A 22,226-nucleotide genomic window follows, 5' to 3' on the forward strand; every position below is an offset into this window, starting at 1 on the left:
TGGTCTTTTCGAATTGATTATTTGTTCCGCTGTATTTACCCAAAGAGGACGTGTCGTCTCCTGTGCGGTCCAACCTGATAATCATGTTTACCCTGCAGCTGCTGGAACAGGCCGGGGGCCCCGGGCTTTCCGCAGCCAGCTCAGCAACATACGCTGCCAGAGAGAAGGTCGGACTAAACGTATAAGAGAGAAAAGGAGTATAAAGTTAATGTTGTATGTTAAAGATGCAGTATGGGAATCTCCCTGAGGCAGAATAATCCAGGTTCTTATTAGAACCTGGCCCCGCCCACCCAGCTGCTCACCTTGCTCCAAACACGTACTCCTCTTCTAGTCAGTACAAATAGCCGACTGTTTCAGTCGTATCATACTGCATCAATAAACCGCCGTAAACCTAATGGTCAAATGTGCTGCATTTATCATGGCTGGGAGACCTGCAGCTTTTTATACACCGTGGCTGTGAACGCGCTTGGCTGGGCCCTGTCTGATTGGCCGTGCACGCGCTTTGCCGTGCCCTGTCTGATTGCACGTGCACGCGCTTTGCCGTGCCCTGTCTGATTGCATGTGCACGCGCTTTGCCGTGCCCTGTCTGATTGCATGTGCACGCGCTTTGCTGGGACCATGTCTGATTGGCTGTGCAGGCTCGCCCAACGGAGCTACCCGACCACACCTCATAAGAAGACTATAAAACCTTCACCGTCGTTCGGGGAAAGTAAAACCCTGCTCTTATCTGGAGGTGGTGTGTCGTTATGCAACGTTGTGTAATGACAACATTATACCTGAGAGAACAGCAACCGAAGTTTCCGACGCAGACCAATCACAGCGGCTCAGGAGGGCAATAGGCGGGCGCCGGGGCGGGCCAATCACAACGGATCACAAGGCTTGGGGGGGGCGGGGTTTTGATGCGGTAGGCGCTGTCGTGCAGTATGGCGGACGATGGAGGAGCCAGTCCGAACGGACCTGTGGACACTAGCGGACCAGTTGACACCGGCGGCGGGCTGGGGACGGCGGACGAGCAGCAGCAGCAGGACGGGCTGGGGCTGGGCGGCATGCTGCTGCACCTCACCGTGGTGGCGGTGCTGGCGGCGCTGGGCTACGCTCTGTACCGGCGGCTGGGCCGGCGGCTCGGCGCGGCCGCGGCCCGGGACGGCCAGGCCTCGGCGCTGCCCAAGATGAGGAGAAGAGACTTTTCCCTGGAGCAGCTGGCGGAGTACGACGGCCTCGCCAACCCCCGCATCCTCATGGCCGTCAACATGAAGGTGTTTGACGTCACCACGGGAAAAAAGTTTTATGGGAAAGGTAAAGAGGAAAAAAAACATAACAACGGAGCTAGCCCGGCTAATGTTGTTGGTAACTTAGCCGTCGATAGCTGGTAGCCACAACACTGGATCTGGACGGCGATGTTAGCTTAGCTTGTAGAGAGAGGTGTGTGTGTGTGTGTGTGTGTGTGTGTGTGTGTGTGTGTGTGTGTGTGTGTGTGTGTGTGTGTGTGTGTGTGTGTGTGTGTGTGTGTGTGTGTGTGTGTGTGTGTGTGTGTGTGTGTGTGTGTGTGTGATGGGCGTTGGTGGCTCCGTGTTGTGTACATGGCACAAGCAGGTTTAACCGCCGGTGTGTCAGACAAAGTCGACGTTGACGAATGCTGCAAGAAGATGTAATGAATAACACTCTTTATTATATGCTTATGGTCATAAAATAAACACCTTCAAAGTGTTGCAACACTCACAATAGTCTATAAAGAGTTATTGTGTAGTTTTATAACACTTTGTTTAGTTATGTAAACACTCAAACTCTAGTTCCAAACACTAATAAACCAAAGTAAGGGAAACAAGCAGGTAAAAAACCGGAGCCCCGATGCATAACGCACCTAGACTGTACGGAGTACAGGTTAGACTGACCTAACATACTGTATTTAATACGGGTTAAACTGACCTAACATACTGTATTTAATACAGGTTAAACTGACTCAACATAGACTATAATACAGGTTAATCTACCTCAACATGGACTGTAAAGAATATAGGTTATACTGAATTAACGTAGGCTGTATATGCTGCAGGTTAAACTAGTTATAGTCCCTATAATTATAACATGATCTTCAGGATCTTTTAATTTGTTCTATTATGATTTATTTATTAAGATGAGACTTTTTGGTTTTCAATGGTGAGACTTATTGGGTGTAATGGTGAGACTTGTTTATTGTATATTTATTTAGGTGTCATGGAGCATGCACTCATTTTGATATGTATTATATATAGATTTGAAGCAGAATTTGTAACAAATTAGTCCACGGTACAGCCTTCACCATTTCTAAAAGACTTGTTTTAGATGGCCAACGTTTAGTTGCTGACCCTGGGTTTAGTTGCTGGCCTGGGTAGGAGGATTCTCCCCACGTTTGATGAGTTTGATAATCACAAGGTCCTGAAAAGCGAGTTTAAGACCAGATCACCGGTATGAATCTAGCTTAAAACCTGATCACTGGTATGAGACTTTGAAGTGACTCCAGTCTCCTCCTACTGCGACTTGTTGTAGGCCTACTCACAAATTAACCAACTGTCGGCTTTAACAGATGCCACAAGGGATTGATGATATTCCCGCCACACTGAACACCTGCTCAGTGCTGGTAGCTCCTATTGTAAGATGCAGTGCTGGTGGCTCCTATTGTAAGATGCAGTGCTGGTGGATCCTATTGTAAGATGCAGTGCCAGTGGCTTCTTTTGTAAGATGCAGTGCAGTGGCTCCTATTGTAAGATGCAGTGGCTTCTATTGTAAGATGCAGTGCAGTGGCTCCTATTGTAAGATGCAGTGGCTTCTATTGTAAGATGCAGTGGCTTCTATTGTAAGATGCAGTGCCGGTAGCTCCTATTGTAAGATGCAGTGGCTCCTATTGTATGATGCAGTGCCAGTGGCTTCTATTGTAAGATTCAGTGCCAGTGGCTACTATTGATGCAGTGCTGATGAGGCATATTGCCATGTCTTTTTTTTTTCATCAGCCTTAGCCAATGACCGATACGCTGATACCGATTTTCTTGAGCCGATATTTGGCACCGATACCGCTATTGCTCCCTCAATTTACATCATAAAAATGACACAATGATGATAACAAATGATACAAGTCAATTTAAAAAAACAAAACTGTCTGTAAATCATGCCAGGAAAAATTATATTTAAAAAAAGAAACAGCAGATACACGTAAAAAGTAGTAGCAGTAGTATTAGTAGTAGCAGCTGTATGAGTAATGGCAGCAGTAGTAATGTAGGCGTAATGGCAGCAGCAGTAGTAGCAGTAGCTGTAGCAGCAGTAGGAGTAATGGCAGTAGTAGTAATGTAGGAGTAATGACCGTAGTAGTAATGTAGGAGTAATAGCAGTTGTAGTAATGTAGGAGTAATGGCAGTAGTAGTAATGTAGGAGTAATGACCGTAGGAGTAATGACTGTAGGAGTAATGACCGTAGTAGTAATGTAGGAGTAATAGCAGCAGCAGTAGTAATGTCGTACTATGTTCTCCCCAGACGGTCCGTACGGGATCTTCGCGGGCCGGGACGCGTCGCGGGGCCTGGCCACCTTCTGCCTGGAGAAGGACGCGCTGCTGGACCAGTACGACGACCTGTCGGACCTCAACGCCGTGCAGATGGAGAGCGTCCGCGAGTGGGAGATGCAGTTCATGGGTACGTTGATAACATGGTCCATACTATATACATGATATAACATGATATAACATGGGTACCACATGTTTACTATGTCTTATAACATGCTAACATGGGTACCACATGTTTACTATATCATATAACATACTAACATGGGTACCACATGTTTACTATATCATATAACATACTAACATGGGTTCCACATGTTTACTGTATCATATAACATACTAACATGGGTACCACATGTTTACTATATCTTATAACATACTAACATGGGTACCACATGTTTACTATATCATATAACATACTAACATGGGTACCACATGTTTACTATATCATATAACATACTAACATGGGTACCACATGTTTACTATATCATATAACATACTAACATGGGTACCACATGTTTATTCTATCTTATAAAACAGGTGGCTTAAATCAAGCGATCTGATTGGTTCCCAACTGTTGTATATTGAGCGTATACACACAGCTATGACGCCCGTTCTGTTTACAGAGTTCAGTATCACTCCGCGTCTAACTTGAACTGTTGTTTATTTACATATAAAAGTAATAGCATAGTTCACTGAAGCCTCAAAATATGTTGATTGCTGGAGAGGGTGGAAATGTTGTAAAGCAATAGGCACACGGTGAGTGAACTCGATAGTAGGCTAAATTGCCGGCGAACCGAGCTACCGTCTCTAGCCTAGCCTTCTCTCTGAAGGACGCTACAGTGTAGGGCTGGGCGATTAATCAAATTTTGATCGTGATTTCGATTTCAGAGTGAAACGATCACCAAACTAATATAATCGAGTTGAAACGATTAAAAAAAAAATATATATATATATATACTTTTTTTTTTTTTGAAATTGCAGAACAGCTGGATTCATATCTGGAATTTATTTTCTATTTGACCATTCTGTGTATATTTTTGAGGGGAAATTTCGAAGTTCTCATTTACAAAGTGTTTTTTTTGGAGAGAAATTATGAATAAATGCATCATGTTTTCAAACTCAAAAATAATCGTTTGAATAATCGAGATTTCAATTTTGACCAAAATAATCGTGATTATGATTTTTTCCATAATCGAGCAGCCCTACTACAGTGTGTTGCATAGCAACCGCCGTACACTTTGCAGGCAGCCAGGAGGGACTACTTTTTTGTATTTGTTAAAAAAAATGCTTTCTCGCTTTTTCTAAATTAAGGGTGTCTTATGACTTTCATTTCCCCATACTTACGTAACTGTTTTATAAAAGCAATAGATCACTTCAGTCAGTGAAATGTGCTCATTATACCACAGTGGTATAATGAGAACATACCACAGCCTGATCTATTGCTTAAATATAACATACTAACATGGGTACCACATGTTTATTATATCATATAACATACTAACATGGGTACCACATGTTTATTATATCATATAACATACTAACATGGGTACCACATGTTTATTATATCATATAACATACTAACATGGGTACCACATGTTTATTATATCATATAACATACTAACATGGGTACCACATGTTTATTCTCTGTAATGGTTCTAGTGGTTCTTGTGGTCTCTTGGTTCTAATGGTCTCTTGGTTCTAGTGGTTCTAATGGTCTCTTGGTTCTAATGGTCTCTTGGTTCTAGTGGTTCTAATGGTCTCTTGGTTCTAGTGGTTCTAATGGTCTCTTGGTTCTAGTGGTTCTAATGGTCTCTTGGTTCTAGTGGTTCTAATGGTCTCTTGGTTCTAGTGGTTCTAATGGTCTCTTGGTTCTAGTGGTTCTAGTGGTTCTAATGGTCTCTTGGTTCTAGTGGTTCTAATGGTCTCTTGGTTCTAATGGTCTCTTGGTTCTAGTGGTTCTAATGGTCTCTTGGTTCTAGTGGTTCTAATGGTCTCTTGGTTCTAGTGGTTCTAATGGTCTCTTGGTTCTAGTGGTTCTAATGGTCTCTTGGTTCTAGTGGTTCTAATGGTCTCTTGGTTCTAGTGGTTCTAATGGTCTCTTGGTTCTAGTGGTTCTAATGGTCTCTTGGTTCTAGTGGTTCTAATGGTCTCTTGGTTCTAGTGGTTCTTGTGGTCTCTTGGTTCTAGTGGTTCTAATGGTCTCTTGGTTCTAGTGGTTCTAATGGTCTCTTGGTTCTAGTGGTTCTAATGGTCTCTTGGTTCTAGTGGTTCTAATGGTCTCTTGGTTCTAGTGGTTCTAATGGTCTCTTGGTTCTAGTGGTTCTAATGGTCTCTTGGTTCTAATGGTCTCTTGGTTCTAATGGTCTCTTGGTTCTAGTGGTTCTAATGGTCTCTTGGTTCTAGTGGTTCTAATGGTCTCTTGGTTCTAGTGGTTCTAATGGTCTCTTGGTTCTAGTGGTTCTAATGGTCTCTTGGTTCTAGTGGTTCTAATGGTCTCTTGGTTCTAGTGGTTCTAATGTTCTCTTGGTTCTAGTGGTTCTAATGGTCTCTTGGTTCTAGTGGTTCTAATGGTCTCTTGGTTCTAATGGTCTCTTGGTTCTAATGGTCTCTTGGTTCTAGTGGTTCTATGGTCTCTTGGTTCTAGTGGTTCTAATGGTCTCTTGGTTCTAGTGGTTCTAATGGTCTCTTGGTTCTAGTGGTCTCTTGGTTCTAATGGTCTCTTGGTTCTAGTGGTTCTAATGGTCTCTTGGTTCTAATGGTCTCTTGGTTCTAATGGTCTCTTGGTTCTAGTGGTTCTAATGGTCTCTTGGTTCTAGTGGTTCTAATGGTCTCTTGGTTCTAGTGGTTCTAATGGTCTCTTGGTTCTAGTGGTTCTAATGGTCTCTTGGTTCTAGTGGTTCTAATGTTCTCTTGGTTCTAGTGGTTCTAATGGTCTCTTGGTTCTAGTGGTTCTAATGGTCTCTTGGTTCTAATGGTCTCTTGGTTCTAATGGTCTCTTGGTTCTAGTGGTTCTATGGTCTCTTGGTTCTAGTGGTTCTAATGGTCTCTTGGTTCTAGTGGTTCTAATGGTCTCTTGGTTCTAGTGGTTCTAATGGTCTCTTGGTTCTAGTGGTTCTAATGGTCTCTTGGTTCTAGTGGTTCTAATGGTCTCTTGGTTCTAGTGGTTCTAATGTTCTCTTGGTTCTAGTGGTTCTAATGGTCTCTTGGTTCTAGTGGTTCTAATGGTCTCTTGGTTCTAGTGGTTCTAATGGTCTCTTGGTTCTAGTGGTTCTAATGGTCTCTTGGTTCTAGTGGTTCTAATGGTCTCTTGGTTCTAGTGGTTCTAATGGTCTCTTGGTTCTAGTGGTTCTAATGGTCTCTTGGTTCTAGTGGTTCTAATGGTCTCTTGGTTCTAGTGGTTCTTGTGGTCTCTTGGTTCTAGTGGTTCTAATGGTCTCTTGGTTCTAGTGGTTCTAATGGTCTCTTGGTTCTAGTGGTTCTAATGGTCTCTTGGTTCTAGTGGTTCTAATGGTCTCTTGGTTCTAGTGGTTCTAATGGTCTCTTGGTTCTAGTGGTTCTAATGGTCTCTTGGTTCTAATGGTCTCTTGGTTCTAGTGGTTCTAATGGTCTCTTGGTTCTAGTGGTTCTATGGTCTCTTGGTTCTAGTGGTTCTAATGGTCTCTTGGTTCTAGTGGTTCTAATGGTCTCTTGGTTCTAGTGGTTCTAATGGTCTCTTGGTTCTAGTGGTTCTAATGGTCTCTTGGTTCTAATGGTCTCTTGGTTCTAGTGGTTCTAATGGTCTCTTGGTTCTAGTGGTTCTAATGGTCTCTTGGGTTCTAATGGTCTCTTGGTTCTAGTGGTTCTAATGGTCTCTTGGTTCTAGTGGTTCTAATGTTCTCTTGGTTCTAGTGGTTCTAATGGTCTCTTGGTTCTAGTGGTTCTAATGTTCTCTTGGTTCTAGTGGTTCTAATGGTCTCTTGGTTCTAGTGGTTCTTGTGGTTCTAACGTCTCTTGGTTCTAATGGTCTCTTGGTTCTAGTGGTTCTAATGGTCTCTTGGTTCTAGTGGTTCTAATGGTCTCTTGGTTCTAGTGGTTCTAACGTCTCTTGGTTCTAGTGGTTCTAATGGTCTCTTGGTTCTAGTGGTTCTAATGGTCTCTTGGTTCTAGTGGTTCTAATGGTCTCTTGGTTCTAGTGGTTCTAATGGTCTCTTGGTTCTAGTGGTTCTAATAGGTCTCTTGGTTCTAGTGGTTCTAATGGTCTCTTGGTTCTAGTGGTTCTAATGGTCTCTTGGTTCTAATGGTTCTAATGGTCTCTTGGTTCTTGTGGTCTCTTGGTTCTAGTGGTTCTTGTGGTTCTAACGTCTCTTGGTTCTTGTGGTTCTCTTCCAGAGAAGTACGACTACGTGGGTCGGTTGCTGAAGCCGGGAGACGAGCCGTCGGAGTACACTGACGAGGAGGACGTCAAAGACCACCTGAAACACGACTGACCCGACCCCGGCCTGACCCCGGCCTGACCCCGACCCTGACCCCTGACCCCTGACCCCGCCCCCGACCCTGACCCCTGACCCCGGCCCTGACCCCGACCCTGACCCCAGCCAGACCCCGGCCTGGTCTCCTGTCAGCGCCTCCTCCTCCTCCTTCTCCCTCCTCCGCCTCCACCCCCTCCACCTTCTGGTTCTCTCCTCCCCCCCCCCCCCCCCCCCCCCGCCCGTCTATCTGATGCTGGTAGACCCCCCCCCCCCCCCCCTCCCCCTCCCCAGGAGGAGGTGACGGAGGAGGAGGTGGAGAACTGAACTGCTTCAGCCTTCAAACGCTTCTCAATCAATCAATCAATCGATGCGACCGATCGGCGGTCTGGGTTTGTGTTGGGGGGGGGGGGGGGGGGGGGGGGGTCCGGGCCGCTGTAGGGGGGGGGGCCCTGCGGTGGTGGGGCGGGGTGGATAGTGGGGGTGCTGCTAGTCTGCTCCGTCACCATGTGATTGTATTTGTGGAGTAGGGTAGCAGGCGGGAGGGGGGGGTACAGCCAGCTGCAGCTCTGTAGACGTCCCTGAAGCTCAAAGTATTAATTGTGCCTTATTTAGTTTGTTGTGTCCAGTCTGGTAGACCCCCCCCCTCCCCTCCTCCTCCCCCCCTCCCCCCCCCCCCCCCCGCCCCCCCACCCCCCACCCCCCACCCCCCTTCACACAGACTCCACTTCTTTGTAAATACAGTTTGACGTTCACAGTGTTACTGCCATATCCCATCTCTATATCTCGCTCTGTCCGCCCTCTGGTTCGTCTGCTTTTCTTTGTGCTGAGGTGCGTTTCCACCGTTGGCCAGCGGGGGCGCTGGGGAGCTGTCCTGCAGACTGTAGAGGAGCGTTGTGTAAATATCTCTGGTCATGACGCATGTGCAACAATGTGAGCTAAGCCCACTCGTCAGCTATTTAAATGTTGGGTGTCTGTCAGGACTGGTTCTCTGGATAATAAATGATTTGGTTAATAAACTCCTGTGTGGTCAATTTATTAGGGACTTTGTATTGAGCTCCATAAGGAAATGAGGATGGACATTATTCATGGTGTTAATGGTACCAAGATTAGTTGTTCAGTAATACTTCATTTAGTATTTCTGTCATTGCTATAATTATATATTAACCAGACCTTGTTCCAATCCAGGCATACCCATCTCACTACTTAACTGGTGAACAGGATGTGTCCTAATGTGTCCAAATGTTACTGGGAGAGAGGGCGGATGATGATAGATAACAACTTTATTAATTCCCCGGAGGGGGGAGGTTTGTTACAAACGTTTTAGGGGAGAGAGGGCTGGACTTTTAGTTCAATGGTTTAGGGGAGAGAGGGCGGGACTTTTAGTTCCATGGTTTAGGGGAGAGAGGGCGGGACTTTCAGTTACTGGGTTTAGGGGAGAGAGGGCGGGACTTTCAGTTACTGGGTTTAGGGAGAGAGGGCGGGACTTTTAGTTCCATGGTTTAGGGGAGAGAGGGCGGGACTTTTAGTTCCATGGTTTAGGGGAGAGAGGACGGGACTTTTAGTTCCATGGTTTAGAGGAGAGAGGGCGGGACTTTTAGTTACATGGTTTAGAGGAGAGAGGGCGGGACTTTTAGTTACTGGGTTTAGAGGAGAGAGGGCGGGACTTTTAGTTACATGGTTTAGAGGAGAGAGGGCGGGACTTTTAGTTACTGGGTTTAGAGGAGAGAGGGCGGGACTTTCAGTTACTGGGTTTAGGGGAGAGAGGGCGGGACTTTCAGTTACTGGGTTTAGGGGAGAGAGGGCGGGACTTTCAGTCACTGGGTTTAGGGGAGAGAGGGGGAGGATTGCCCAGAACCAGAACCAACCTACCAGCCAAAAGTTGCAAGCAAATTCCCTGGTCAAAGCCACACCCACTGAAACGCTCCCTTTTGGCCGATTGGCATTCAGCCGGCGGCCGGGGTTCATTCCTGAGATACTAGACCAGACCAGACCACAACAGATCGGTCCTCACCAGACCAGACCGGTCTTCCCCGGACAGTTTTTTTAATGGTTCTTATGCACTGTGACTCCACTGGGCCACCCCTGCTACATCAGAACCTGGTCAGACCGAAGACCTCGCAGTCTGCTGTCGACTACACACGGAGGCACTGACTTTTGGGGCACTTTTGTCCCCGAGTTGACATTTTTTAAACTCGGGGTCGCTAGGCCGGCCAGGCGGGCGGGCGGGCGGGCGGGCGGGAGGGATAATATACTTAGTCCCATTTCTCTCCCCTTAACAAGAACACTCGCTTTGAGTGCCCTTAGCTGCAAGTCAGCTCCCGAGCTGACTTGCTATTCAAGGGTTGATTTTAAGGGGAAAAAACAGCACTCCCCCCTTGCTCCCCCCTAAGTATTGGGACACCCTACCCCCTTTCCGGGAACGTGCAAAAATCTAGGGTTGGGGCTCAAATTTAGGGGGAAGGGGGAGAATTGGGACGGGGGCCTTAATCTTCGCCGTTCCAGGGACTAGAAGATCCAAGAACTTTGGGAGGAACCACGGCTTGTAATGTGTTGGTTCCGAGCCCTGGAAGCCGAGGGAGAAAACACGGGGAGGGGAGGGTGGGGGCAGAGAGTGGGAGGGCGCGGAACAGAACCTCACTCTTCCCTGGTTCCTCTGCTCGGTCTTTATTCGATCACATCTGACCTACCCCGTCTTTGATGGGATCACACTTTCAATTGTAGAAAACATTTCAGTTTGTTCTTGAGCGTTTCTGGTCTCTACTTGGGGCGATGTATGGTGCACAGTGATTTATGTATAAAATATGAAAGCTGAGACTCCACTGATTCCAACTGTCCCAGCCATATCATATCTCTCTCTCTCTCTCTCTCTCTCTCTCTCACACACACACACACTCTGTCTGTCTTTCTTTCTGAATGTCTCTCCCTCTCCCTATAAATTGATATGTCGTAGATAACTTGACGTTTTTTACAGGCTTGTTGTTCCAGCGGTTGTATTGGAGGCCTGTCTCTTTAAATAAATCACTGGTATGTGTGGACAGCTTGCATGCCATAAAAGGAGCTGGTCATCAGCTCAGTGATTGAGCGAGTTGGGTCATGTCTATTATGTTCTTTATTTGAATACCAATTGGAAGAAAATGTGTATTTTATAAACGTTCACGATCAATTATTTGTTTGTAATAAATGTATTTGAATTATGTAAGAGCCATTTCTGATCATAGACAGTCAAAGTTTCCAATGTGCCCCCTAGCGGTCGGTGGTCGTCGCTACGGGCCCCCGCCCCCCTAGCGGTCGGGGGTCGTCACTACGGTGCCCGCCCCGCCCCCTAGCGGTCGGGGGTCGTCACTACGGTGCCCGCCCCGCCCCCTAGCGGTCGTGGGCTCGTCACTGCCCCCGCCCCCTAGCGGTCGGGGGTGGTCACTGCGGGCCTGCCCCCGTGACGTCATGTGTTGGTGTGTGTATGTGGACTGCGGGTCGAACGGTCGCCAGAAAATTTCAAACTCCTCCGTCCTGCTCCGACCTGACGTGCTTCTTGTACGTACTGTCCACTTTATTATCGTCAGCTCTCTCCGCGGTGGGGGGGGGGGGGGGAACTCGATACCGTTTAATATCTTGTTGATGTTGTGCATAAATGTTCAATGTTTGTTTTCAGTGCCGTTTTCATTTCAGGCGGTTTCTCTTAACCCAGTTTGTATTTTGATCGCGGGTGAAAAAACGCGACGTCGTCATGTAAAATGGCGCCACTGTGCCCCCGCCGCTGCGTTAGCATCACAAGCTACATCACAGCTTTACGTAACAGCGAGTTTACAACACGGACACACGGTGCGAGCTAACAAGCAGCGGGCTCCGAACCCTCTTCTTCTATATATATCTATATATAGATGTATATATCAGTCACAGACCAGATCTCATAACGTAGTGGTCACGGTACGGAAATGAGAACATCATGACGCTAACTCTGTAGCTTCACCTGTAGCTAACCCCCTTAGCCTAGCCTGATAACCTGTTAGCTCTGGCTGGGCTCTTCAGGGCGCGAGCCGTATATTCCCCCCCCCGAGGACCGCTCGGGACCAGCTGGGGGCCAGAGAGCGAGCGAGCGAGGGAGGGCGGACGTGTCTTAAATAATGTGAGCAGGGAGGGCGGAAGTGTCTTTTATGTTGTGCGACACGTCAACACAACCGCAATGGTCTGGTTTTGATACGGAGTGGTGACGTGCAGGTTAACTTTAGGTTAGCTTCTGGTTAGCACTGAGTGTGTCTCTAAAAAACGATGGGAAGGGTGGGTTAGCTGCGACGGATAGCCTCCTAAGCTCCTCCTCCTCCTTCCGGTCTGACTGACAACTTGGGCCCCGCCCTCCCTGGGGGTCGGGGGTTCGAGGAGTACCTCGTGCTCGTGGCACGGCGGGATTGTCAGCGTGACGCGCTCACTCACTCCTCTCACTGCCGGCCCGGGCGACCGTCACGTTGTCATGGCTACGGGAGGAGAGCGAGGGGGCAGCGTGACGTAGTCGGGTGGATCCCTGGTCATCTTTATAGTACCAATGCAAAGTATAAACAAAATGTAAATAAATAATCCTTTATGGTTATTGACAGATGTTGTCAGTTATGTCATTCATTAAATCCTTTGCAGCTTCTATTTGATCAGTGCTCGGGTTGAGAGCACTGTTAGAAGAAAACACATACAACCGATTATCTGGAAGAATTGTCCATACATTGTGTGTGATTTGTTTATTCTCTTTTATTACGGATTAGTGTTTACATTGTGTATTCTCTGTTACCAGCGTTGTGTTTACACAGTGTATTCTCTGTTACCAGGGTTACGCTGTGTTTACGTTGTGTTTACGTGGTGTATTCTCTATTACCAGGGTTACGCTGTGTATACGTGGTGTATTCTCTGTTACCAGGGTTACGCTGTGTTTACGTTGTGTTTACGTGGTGTATTCTCTGTTACCAGGGTTACGCTGTGTTTACGTTGTGTTTACGTGGTGTATTCTCTGTTACCAGGGTTACGTTGTGTTTACGTGGTGTATTCTCTGTTACCAGGGTTACGTTGTGTTTACGTGGTGTATTCTCTGTTACCAGGGTTACGTTGTGTTTAGGTGGTGTATTCTCTGTTACCAGCGTTACGTTGTGTTTACGTGGTGTATTCTCTGTTACCAGGGTTACGTTGAGGACCATGAAGAGGGTCAGGCGTCTCAGCAGCAGTGACGAGTCTGACCATGGCAGTAAGTAAACACACCGTCTACCACACCACCTCCTCCACCTCACCACCACCTCCTGCTGCTACCACACCTCCTCCTCCACCTCACCACCACCTACAACATGTCAACACACCTCCTCCACCTCACCACCACCTACAACATGTCAACACACCTCCTCCTCCACCTCACCATCCCCTACAACATGTCAACACTCTCCTCCTCCACCTCACCACCACCTCCTGCTGCTACCACACCACCTCCTCCACCTCACCACCACCTCCTGCTGCTACCACACCTCCTCCTCCACCTCACCACCACCTCCTGCTGCTACCACACCTCCTCCACCTCACCACCCCCTACAACATGTCAACACACCCCCTCCACCTCACCACCACCTACAACATGTCAACACACCTCCTCCTCCACCTCACCACCACCTACAACATGTCAACACACCTCCTCCTCCACCTCACCACCCCCTACAACATGTCAACACACCTCCTCCTCCACCTCACCACCACCTACAACATGTCAACACACCTCCTCCTCCACCTCACCACCCCCTACAACATGTCAACACACCACCTCCTCCACCTCACCACCACCTACAACATGTCAACATGCGATGAGTCTGAATTCTGAGCGCAGAGCAACATGTCAAAGTCTCAGATGTAATCCTAAAAGCATTTATTTTGACTTATTGGAACTTCCCATTCTCCCACTGAGCCTGTCCATGGTAACCGGTGTGCTGAAGCAATAACAGATTCACAGCTCTATTCTAGCGGACCATCGTGCTCATGACTAGGACCTTTCACCTGGGCTTGTTCTGTACGCATGTCAGCGCCATTAAACACAAACACAGGACAAACACGTGGACTCGTTTGTTTGTGGCCCCCCAAATTAAACATTTATTTTAACCCATTGAATCGTTTTGGAAATGATGATAAAATATATAACGTGTTGATTAAAATATCGTAGTCTACTGAACTAAACTATTTGGAAAGTGTGATTTGTATGTTTATGACTGGATAGATCATCAGGCAGTGGATCTTTAGTAACCAGTCACATGCAATCAGTATCCAGGTGTGAGCTTTGTCACCTCCCCTTCAGGTAACTCCACCTGCTGGTCGCAGCATTCCCAGACCATGGCCCGACGGAGTACGGGCCTGAAAGCCTCTGAGGTAGGGCCCCTACCTCACTACTACATCACCATCACACTGTGCCTACGTCACTACTACATCACCGTCACACTGTGCCTACGTCACTACTACATCACCATCACACTATGTCTCTATGTGTTCAGACTCTGTGTGTCTCCAGGTGTTCAGACTCTGTGTGTCTCCAGGTGTTCAGTATCTCCAGGTGTTCAGACTCTGTGTGTCTCCAGGTGTTCAGCCTCTGTGTGTCTCCAGGTGTTCAGACTCTGTGTGTTTCCAGGTGTTCAGTATCTCCAGGTGTTCAGACTCTGTGTGTGTCTCCAGGTGTTCCGGACGGACCTGATCACAGCCATGAAGGTCCATGACTCCCAGTGTCTGAGTGCGGAGGACTTCTATGTTCTGGCCGACCCCTGGAGGCAGGACTGGGAGAAGGGGGTCCAGGTCCCCGTCTCCCCCCACTCTCTGCCCCAGCCCATGGCGAGGTAAGACAACTCCCTTCCTCTAGGTGAGACCCCTCCCCCACTAATTGAGACCCCTCCCCCACTGGCTGAGACCCCTCCCCCACTAGCTGAGACCCCTCCCCCACTAATTGAGACCCCTCCCCTCCTCTAGCTGAGACCCCTCCCCCACTAGTTGAGGCTCCTCCTCCCCTCTCCCACTAGGTGAGACCCCTCTTCGCTCTAAGTATCTTTAATGTTTTGTGTGTGTGTGTGTGTGTGTGTGTGTGTGTGTGTGTGTGTGTGTGTGTGTGTGTGTGTGTGTGTGTGTGTGTGTGTGTGTGTGTGTGTGTGCGTGCGTGCGCTGCAGGGTGGTGTGTGAGCCCAGCAGGGAGACCAGCTACACGCGCCCTAAGAAGCTGGTGCGCACGTCGGGCTCCGAGGCGCTGGGCTACGTGGACATCAGGACGCTGGCCGACGCCGCCTGCCGCTACGACCTCAACGAGGACGACCAGGCCTGGCTGCTCGCCGTCAACCAGGAGCTCCGGGAGATGGGTGAGACGCAGCTCCGCCCCCCCCCACCACATAGTCCCTCCCCCACACAGGGTAGCTCCGCCCACACAGGGCTGCACTGCCCACACAGCCACACAGGGTAGCCCCGCCCACACAGGGTAGCCACGCCCACACATGGCAGCCCCGCCCACACAGGGTAGCCCCGCCCACACCACATAGCCCCGCCCACACAGGGCAGCCCCGCCCACACAGGGCAGCCCCGCCCCCACCACATAGCCCCGCCCACACAGGGTAGCCCCATCCAATCAGAAGAATGAATCAGCTTCGTCCCAGTGGGGTACCAGCTAGTAATGGTTGTGTGTGTGTGTGTGTGTGTGTGTGTGTGTGTGTGTGCGTGTGCGTGCGTGCGTGCGTGTGCGTGCGTGTGTGCGTCTCCGTCTCCGTCCCCCCGTGTCCAGGGTTGCCCCTGTTGGACGAGATCACCATGGAGACGGTGATGGAGGAGTTTGAGCGCCATTGCCACGACAACATGAGCCACGCCATGCAGACGGAGGAGGGCCTGGGCATCGAGTACGACGACGACGTGGTGTGCGAGGTGTGCCACTCGCCCGACGGGGAGGACAACAACGAGATGGTGTTCTGCGACAAGTGCAACATCTGCGTGCATCAGGTGGGTGGTGGTGGTGCCTGTCCGTCCGTCCCGAGGGGTCTCCTCCCATACACACCGCACACACCCACACACATTAGGGGGCCGCTCGATTATGGAAAAAAAAAAATAATAATAATAATCACGATTATTCTTTTGGTCAATATTGAAATCTCGATTATTCAAACGATTATTTTTTGGAGTTTGACAATAAATAAATGCATTTATTCATAATTTCTCTCCAAAAAAAACAACACTTTTTGTAAATGAGAACTTATACTTATACTTATACACAGAATGGTCAAATAGAAAATAATGTCCAGATATGAATCCAGCTGTTCTGCAATTTCTATTAAAAAAAAAAGATTTTTTTATTTTTTATTATTGAATCGTTTCAACTCTATTATATTCGTTTGGTGATCGTTTCACTCTGAAATCGAAATCGCGATCAAAATTCGATTAATCGCCCAGCCCTACCCACCCACGTGCACCCTGTGGTTCACCGCCTGCGGTCCACAGGGATCGCCACACTGGGCTGTGATGAGTGAGCTCCACTGTGGAGGTGGGCCTTCTCATTGGACCACACCGCTCTGAAACCATGGTAACCGTCTCTTCTGGCTTCACTGCCTCATTGGGCACCAAAGGGATGCAACGATCAGGATTTATCCTGGGTCGGTGTTGGGAAGCAGGAATGTGGTCCCGGTTGTGGTTGATGGGCAGTCAGTCCGCCGGGCCGGCCTCATCCATAACATTTGTATAATAATAATAATACGCCTGCCGCCGATTTAAACAATGTCAATACTGCACTTTGGTCTTTTGAATCATTGGGTCCGTCAGTATGGAATTATTGCTACAAGGAGGTAGTTTGTCGACAAGAAGGTCAGAGAGTATAGGAACCTGGGAGGAGGAGGAGGAGGAGGAGAGAGAATATAAAGAGCTTGGAGGAGGAGAAGGAGGTGGAGGAGTAGGAGATGAGAGAGTATAGGGAGGAGGAGGTGAGAGAGTATAGATACATGTGGTGTGTTATGACCTGTGTGTGTTATGTCCCCAGGCGTGCTATGGGATCCAGAAGGTTCCGGAGGGCAGCTGGCTGTGTCGGACGTGTGCGCTGGGTCTGGCTCCTCGCTGCCAGCTGTGTCCCCAGAGGGGCGGGGCCATGAAGCCCACCCGCAGCGGGACCAAGTGGGCCCACGTCAGCTGTGCCCTCTGGATCCCTGAGGTACACCTGAACCCCCGTCCAGTTAACGTTACAGAATAAAAATATATGGATTAAAAATAAACACCAAATAATGAGGTGCACTGAAATCCTTTCGGAAACAACATGTGGTTACCATGTTGTCGCTGTCTTGGTAACTATGGTAGCCGTACTGTAGGTGCCATGGTAACCTGGTTGTAGGTGCCATGGTAACCTGGTTGTAGGTGCCATGGTAACCTGGTTGTAGGTGCCATGGTAACCTGGTTGTAGGTGCCATGGTAACCTGGTTGTAGGTGCCATGGTAACCTGGTTGTAGGTGCCATGGTAACCTGGTTGTAGGTGCCATGGTAACCTGGTTGTAGGTGCCATGGTAACCTGGTTGTAGGTGCCATGGTACCCTGGTTGTAGGTGCCATGGTAACCTGGTTGGTTGGCGCGACGGTAACCAATGGCGTTGGTTTGATCTGTAACCATGGGTTACCGTGTTGCAGGTGAGCATCGGGAACCCGGAGAAGATGGAGCCCATCACCAACGTGTCCCACATCCCCAGCAGCCGCTGGGCTCTGCTCTGCTGCGTCTGCCAGGACAAGACCGGCGCCTGCATACAGGTACCGCACGGCATGCTGGGACAGTGCTAACATGCTAGCTAGTATGTTAGCATGGTGTAACATGCGTCTCCTCCCCCCTCAGTGCTCGGCCAAGAACTGCCGCATCGCGTTCCACGTGACCTGCGGCCTGAAGGCCAAGCTGAAGATGATCACCTTCCTCACCGAGGAGGACGAGGTCAAGTTCAAGTCCTTCTGCCCCAAACACTCGGGCCCGGAGGGGGAGGAGGGGGAGGGGGAGCAGCAGCAGCAGCAGCAGCAGCAGGAGGAGGGCGTGGCCGACAAGAGGAGTCGGCGGCGGGGCCGGGTGAGAGGCGGCGAGGAGGAGCAGGAGGAGGAGCGGGAGGAGAAGACGAGGGGGAACCTCCGTCAGCTGAAGCTGCAGCAGCTGGAGGAGGAGTTCCCGGTGTTCGTGGCGGCGGACGAGGTGGCGGAGCGGCTGCGGCTGTCGGCGGAGCTGGTGGACTTCCTGTTCCAGTACTGGAAGCTGAAGCGCAAGGCCAACTTCAACCAGCCGCTGCTCACGCCCAGGAAGGAGGAGGAGGAGAGCCTGGCGCGCCGCGAGCAGGAGGTGCTGCTGCGGCGGCTCCAGCTCTTCACCCACCTCCGGCAGGACCTGGAGAGGGTAGGTTTCCGACTAGGGCTCGCTCGATTATGGAAAAAAATCATAATCACGATTATTTTGGTCAATATTGAAATCTCGATTATTCAAACGATTATTTTTGAGTTTGAAAACATGATGCATTTATTCATAATTTCTCTCCAAAAAAAAAACACTTTGTAAATGAGAACTTTGAAATTTCCCCTTAAAAAATATACACAAAATGGTCAAATAGAAAATAAAGTCCAGATATGAATCCAGCTGTTCTGCAATTTCTATTAATTTTTTATTTATTTATTTAAATTAAATCGTTACAACTCGATGATATTAGTTTGGTGATCGTTTCACTCTGAAATCGAAATCGCGATCAAAATTCGATTAATCGCCCAGCCCTAGGTCCGACCCCTTCTGACCCCCCCACTCTGACCCCCGGACTGACCTGTGTGACCTCTGACCTCTGCTCCCCCAGGTGAGGAACCTGAGCTACATGGTGACCAGGAGGGAGAAGATGAAGCGCTCGCTCTGCCGGCTGCAGGAGCAGATGTTCCACAAGCAGCTCCTCCTGCTGGAGCAGCTCAGTGGTCAGTCCGTTAGTCTGTTTAACCTGTGTTAAATACAGTCTGTGTTAGGTTAGTTTAAGCTGTGTTAAATACAGTCTGTGTTAGGTTAGTTTAAGCTGTGTTAAATACAGTCTGTGTTAGGTTAGTTTAAGCTGTGTTAAATACAGTCTGTGTTAGGTTAGTTTAACCTGTGTTAAATACAGTCTGTGTTAGGTTAGTTTAAGCTGTGTTAAATACAGTCTGTGTTAGGTTAGTTTAAGCTGTGTTAAATACAGTCTGTGTTAGGTTAGTTTAAGCTGTGTTAAATACAGTCTGTGTTAGGTTAGTTTAAGCTGTGTTAAATACAGTCTGTGTTAGGTTAGTTTAAGCTGTGTTAAATACAGTCTATGTTAAGTCAGTTTAAGCTGTGTTAAATACAGTCTATGTTAGGTTAGTTTAACCTGTGTTAAATACAGTCTATGTTAAGTCAGTTTAACCTGTGTTAAATACAGTCTATGTTAAGTCAGTTTAACCTGTGTTAAATACAGTCAGTCTGATGCTCCGCTGCCTCTTGTGCTCCTCAGCCCATCCTGCGCCCACCGACCCGGACAAGAACCTCTCGGAGGGCTCCTCCTCCACCTCCTCCTCCTCGTCCAAGGGCCGGAGGCTGAAGACAGGACAGGACAGGAGGAGCAGGAGGAGGAGCTCCGCAGACTCCCCCCCCAGCGGGCCCAGGGGGTCCGGGAGCAGGACCACCAGACAGCCCACCCCCGACCAGAACCACCAGGGGGCCCTCCCCGAGGGGCCCCGCAGAGGAGGCCCCGGGCCCCGGGGGGGCTCCTCCCCGGTCCCAGAGGGGGCCCGGCAGGGGGGAGGAGGAGGAGGCGGGGAGGAGGAGGCGGCGGCGACGGCGGCGACGGCGAGGCGGAGGCGAGACGAGGAGCAGCAGCAGCAGCAGCAGCAGCAGCAGCAGGAGGAGAGGGAGAGGAAGAGGAGGAGGGCCCTGGAGGGGGGGCCGGCCCCCCGCCGCCTGGAGAAGACGGTGTGCGTGCGCCTGGTGGACATCCGCCTGCTCCACCCGCCCCCCGGCGCCGCCTGCAGCCACCTGAAGAACTGGGGCAAGTTCAGGATCCCCAAGAGAGGGGAGAGACCCCCCACCTCGGAGGAACAACTCCCGGGCCCCGAGGCCGCCGCCCCCGCCCCCCTCCCCCTCCCCCTCCCCAGGCCCCGCCTCCGCTCGGGGGCCGCGCCGCCGCCGGGGGGGGCCCCGCCCGTCGACGACGGCCGGGAGGCGGAGCCCAGGAGCCCAAAGCGGTGTCACTCCCACCAGCTGAGGAGGGACGCCACGCTGGTCCGTCGCTACGGCAACCACGTCATCCGGCAGGGCGTGCTGGCGTCTTGATGATGAGGGGGGGGGGGGGGGGGGGGGGGGCGGAGTCTGTCTCTTCTAGCCGTGTCCAATGAGATGTTTTCCAACAGAACCCAGCTCATATTTATGTTAATTTGTAAGATATGTACAAATTTTGGGAAATATTTTTACTTTATTTTATTTTCATTCTTTTTTTTCGAGTTGAAGGAGATGTCGAGCTATGCCATGAAGTCCTGGGCCTGCTGGTTAAGGAGCTACATGCTAAGCTACAGGAGCTAACGGCTAGTTTGGCTACTGTCTGCTCCGGGGGGGTGGGGGGGGAAGTGGTGTTTGTTCTGGAATGCCGACATCAGTTTAGTGTAGAAGAAGGACTTCTTCATGTCCGCCATTCACAGCTGTGATAAACAAGCTGAATCATGAGCCTCTTAGCCCTGCCACTAGTGCCTATCAATAACCTAACGCGTTGAATCTTTAAAACGATTATTCTTTAACATGTTTTAGTCTTTAACATGTTAAGTCTTTAATGCCTTAAGTCTTTAATGCGTTTAGTCTTTAATGCCTTAAGTCTTTAATGTGTTTAGTCTTTAAGGCCTTAAGTCTTTAAGGCTTTGAGTCTTTAATGCCTAATGCGTTTAGTCTTACATGTGGGCTTTATTGTGTTTAATCTTTGCGTTTAAACTTTAATGTGTTTGCACTATCAGAGGTCTGTGAGTTCAGATATTTTTACACTGAAAATTAATTTTGTACCTTCACCTGCTGCTGAACTTTTATGCAAAAATTTTAAATGTTTTCCCTTTAAGAATAAAATTCAGCAGTTTTCCAGTTCAATGGAGTGGTTTGAAATGTGTTTCTGAGTACCGTTAAGCGTAACCTCCAAACAACTGGACCACACACTGGTTTGTACTGGTGGGAGACTAGTGACCACATACTGGTTTGTACTGGTGGGAGACTAATGACCACATAATGGTTTGTACTGGTGGGAGACTAGTGACCACATACTGGTTTGTACTGGTGGGAGACTAGTGACCACATACTGGTTTATACTGGTGGGAGACTAGTGACCACATAATGGTTTGTACTGGTGGGAGACTAGTGACCACATACTGGTTTGTACTGGTGGGAGACTAGTGACCACATACTGGTTTATACTGGTGGGAGACTAGTGACCACATACTGGTTTATACTGGTGGGAGACTAGTGACCACACACTGGTTTATACTGGTGGGAGACTAGTGACCACACACTGGTTTATACTGGTGGGAGACTAGTGACCACACACTGGTTTATACTGGTGGGAGACTAGTGACCACATAATGGTTTATACTGGTGGGAGACTAGTGACCACACACTGGTTTATACTGGTGGGAGACTAGTGACCACACACTGGTTTATACTGGTGGGAGACTAGTGACCACATAATGGTTTATACTGGTGGGAGACTAGTGACCACATAATGGTTTATACTGGTGGGAGACTAGTGACCACACACTGGTTTATACTGGTGGGAGACTAGTGACCACACACTGGTTTGTACTGGTGGGAGACTAGTGACCACACACTGGTTTGTACTGGTGGGAGACTAGTGACCACATAATGGTTTGTACTGGTGGGAGACTAGTGACCACACACTGGTTTATACTGGTGGGAGACTAGTGACCACACACTGGTTTGTACTGGTGGGAGACTAGTGACCACACACTGGTTTGTACTGGTGGGAGACTAGTGACCAATAGGTGGAGTCGTTCACTTTTAATCAGCAATCAGGCAAACCCACTAGGTTTGCACAAAATACGATATTTATGACTCCTATCGAAGTGGTCAAAATACAATATTCATGACTCATATCGAAGTGGTCAAATGCGATATTCATGACTTGTGGGGTTTATGTCAGTTATTGTATAGTTATACATATTTTCATAACACAACATTACAGCCACGATGACAGCAGTCGGTTTGATTAAATTCAGTCTCGATTGCAAAGGCCTGACTT

General features: G+C 49.0%; 2 protein-coding genes across 2 annotated transcripts; both read left to right on the top strand.

Annotated features, from left to right (window-relative positions):
* The first annotated feature begins 752 nt into the window (after positions 1–752).
* Positions 753–8,226, top strand: pgrmc2 (progesterone receptor membrane component 2). Its single transcript, XM_084481817.1, has 3 exons — positions 753–1,296; positions 3,505–3,660; positions 7,899–8,226. The coding sequence occupies exons 1-3, from the start codon at positions 924–926 to the stop codon at positions 7,994–7,996; spliced, it is 627 nt and encodes a 208-aa protein (XP_084337943.1). The 5' UTR covers positions 753–923; the 3' UTR covers positions 7,997–8,226.
* Positions 8,227–11,432: 3,206 nt separating this feature from the next.
* jade1 (jade family PHD finger 1) lies at positions 11,433–21,051 on the top strand. The gene is made up of 11 exons (XM_084482644.1): positions 11,433–11,509; positions 13,135–13,199; positions 14,286–14,356; positions 14,657–14,814; positions 15,140–15,324; positions 15,741–15,952; positions 16,980–17,147; positions 17,614–17,730; positions 17,813–18,352; positions 18,798–18,909; positions 19,452–21,051. The coding sequence occupies exons 1-11, from the start codon at positions 11,436–11,438 to the stop codon at positions 20,267–20,269; spliced, it is 2,520 nt and encodes an 839-aa protein (XP_084338770.1). The 5' UTR covers positions 11,433–11,435; the 3' UTR covers positions 20,270–21,051.
* The last annotated feature ends 1,175 nt before the right edge of the window (positions 21,052–22,226 follow it).

This window comes from Micromesistius poutassou (genome assembly GCF_964030765.1).
Source record: "Micromesistius poutassou genome assembly, chromosome: 17".
In the NCBI taxonomy this organism is placed as follows: domain Eukaryota; kingdom Metazoa; phylum Chordata; class Actinopteri; order Gadiformes; family Gadidae; genus Micromesistius; species Micromesistius poutassou.

Bases quoted from the DNA above. Each gene is read 5' to 3' on its own strand.
- pgrmc2 (XM_084481817.1), top strand. From the start codon at position 924: ATGGCGGACGATGGAGGAGCCAGTCCGAACGGACCTGTGGACACTAGC. The intron at 1,297-3,504 runs GTAAAGAGGAAA...TGTTCTCCCCAG, and splicing joins AAAAAAGTTTTATGGGAAAG to ACGGTCCGTACGGGATCTTC. The intron at 3,661-7,898 runs GTACGTTGATAA...GTTCTCTTCCAG, and splicing joins GTGGGAGATGCAGTTCATGG to AGAAGTACGACTACGTGGGT.
- jade1 (XM_084482644.1), top strand. From the start codon at position 11,436: ATGTGGACTGCGGGTCGAACGGTCGCCAGAAAATTTCAAACTCCTCCG. The intron at 11,510-13,134 runs GTACGTACTGTC...CTCTGTTACCAG, and splicing joins TCCGACCTGACGTGCTTCTT to GGTTACGTTGAGGACCATGA. The intron at 17,731-17,812 runs GTACCGCACGGC...CTCCCCCCTCAG, and splicing joins AGACCGGCGCCTGCATACAG to TGCTCGGCCAAGAACTGCCG.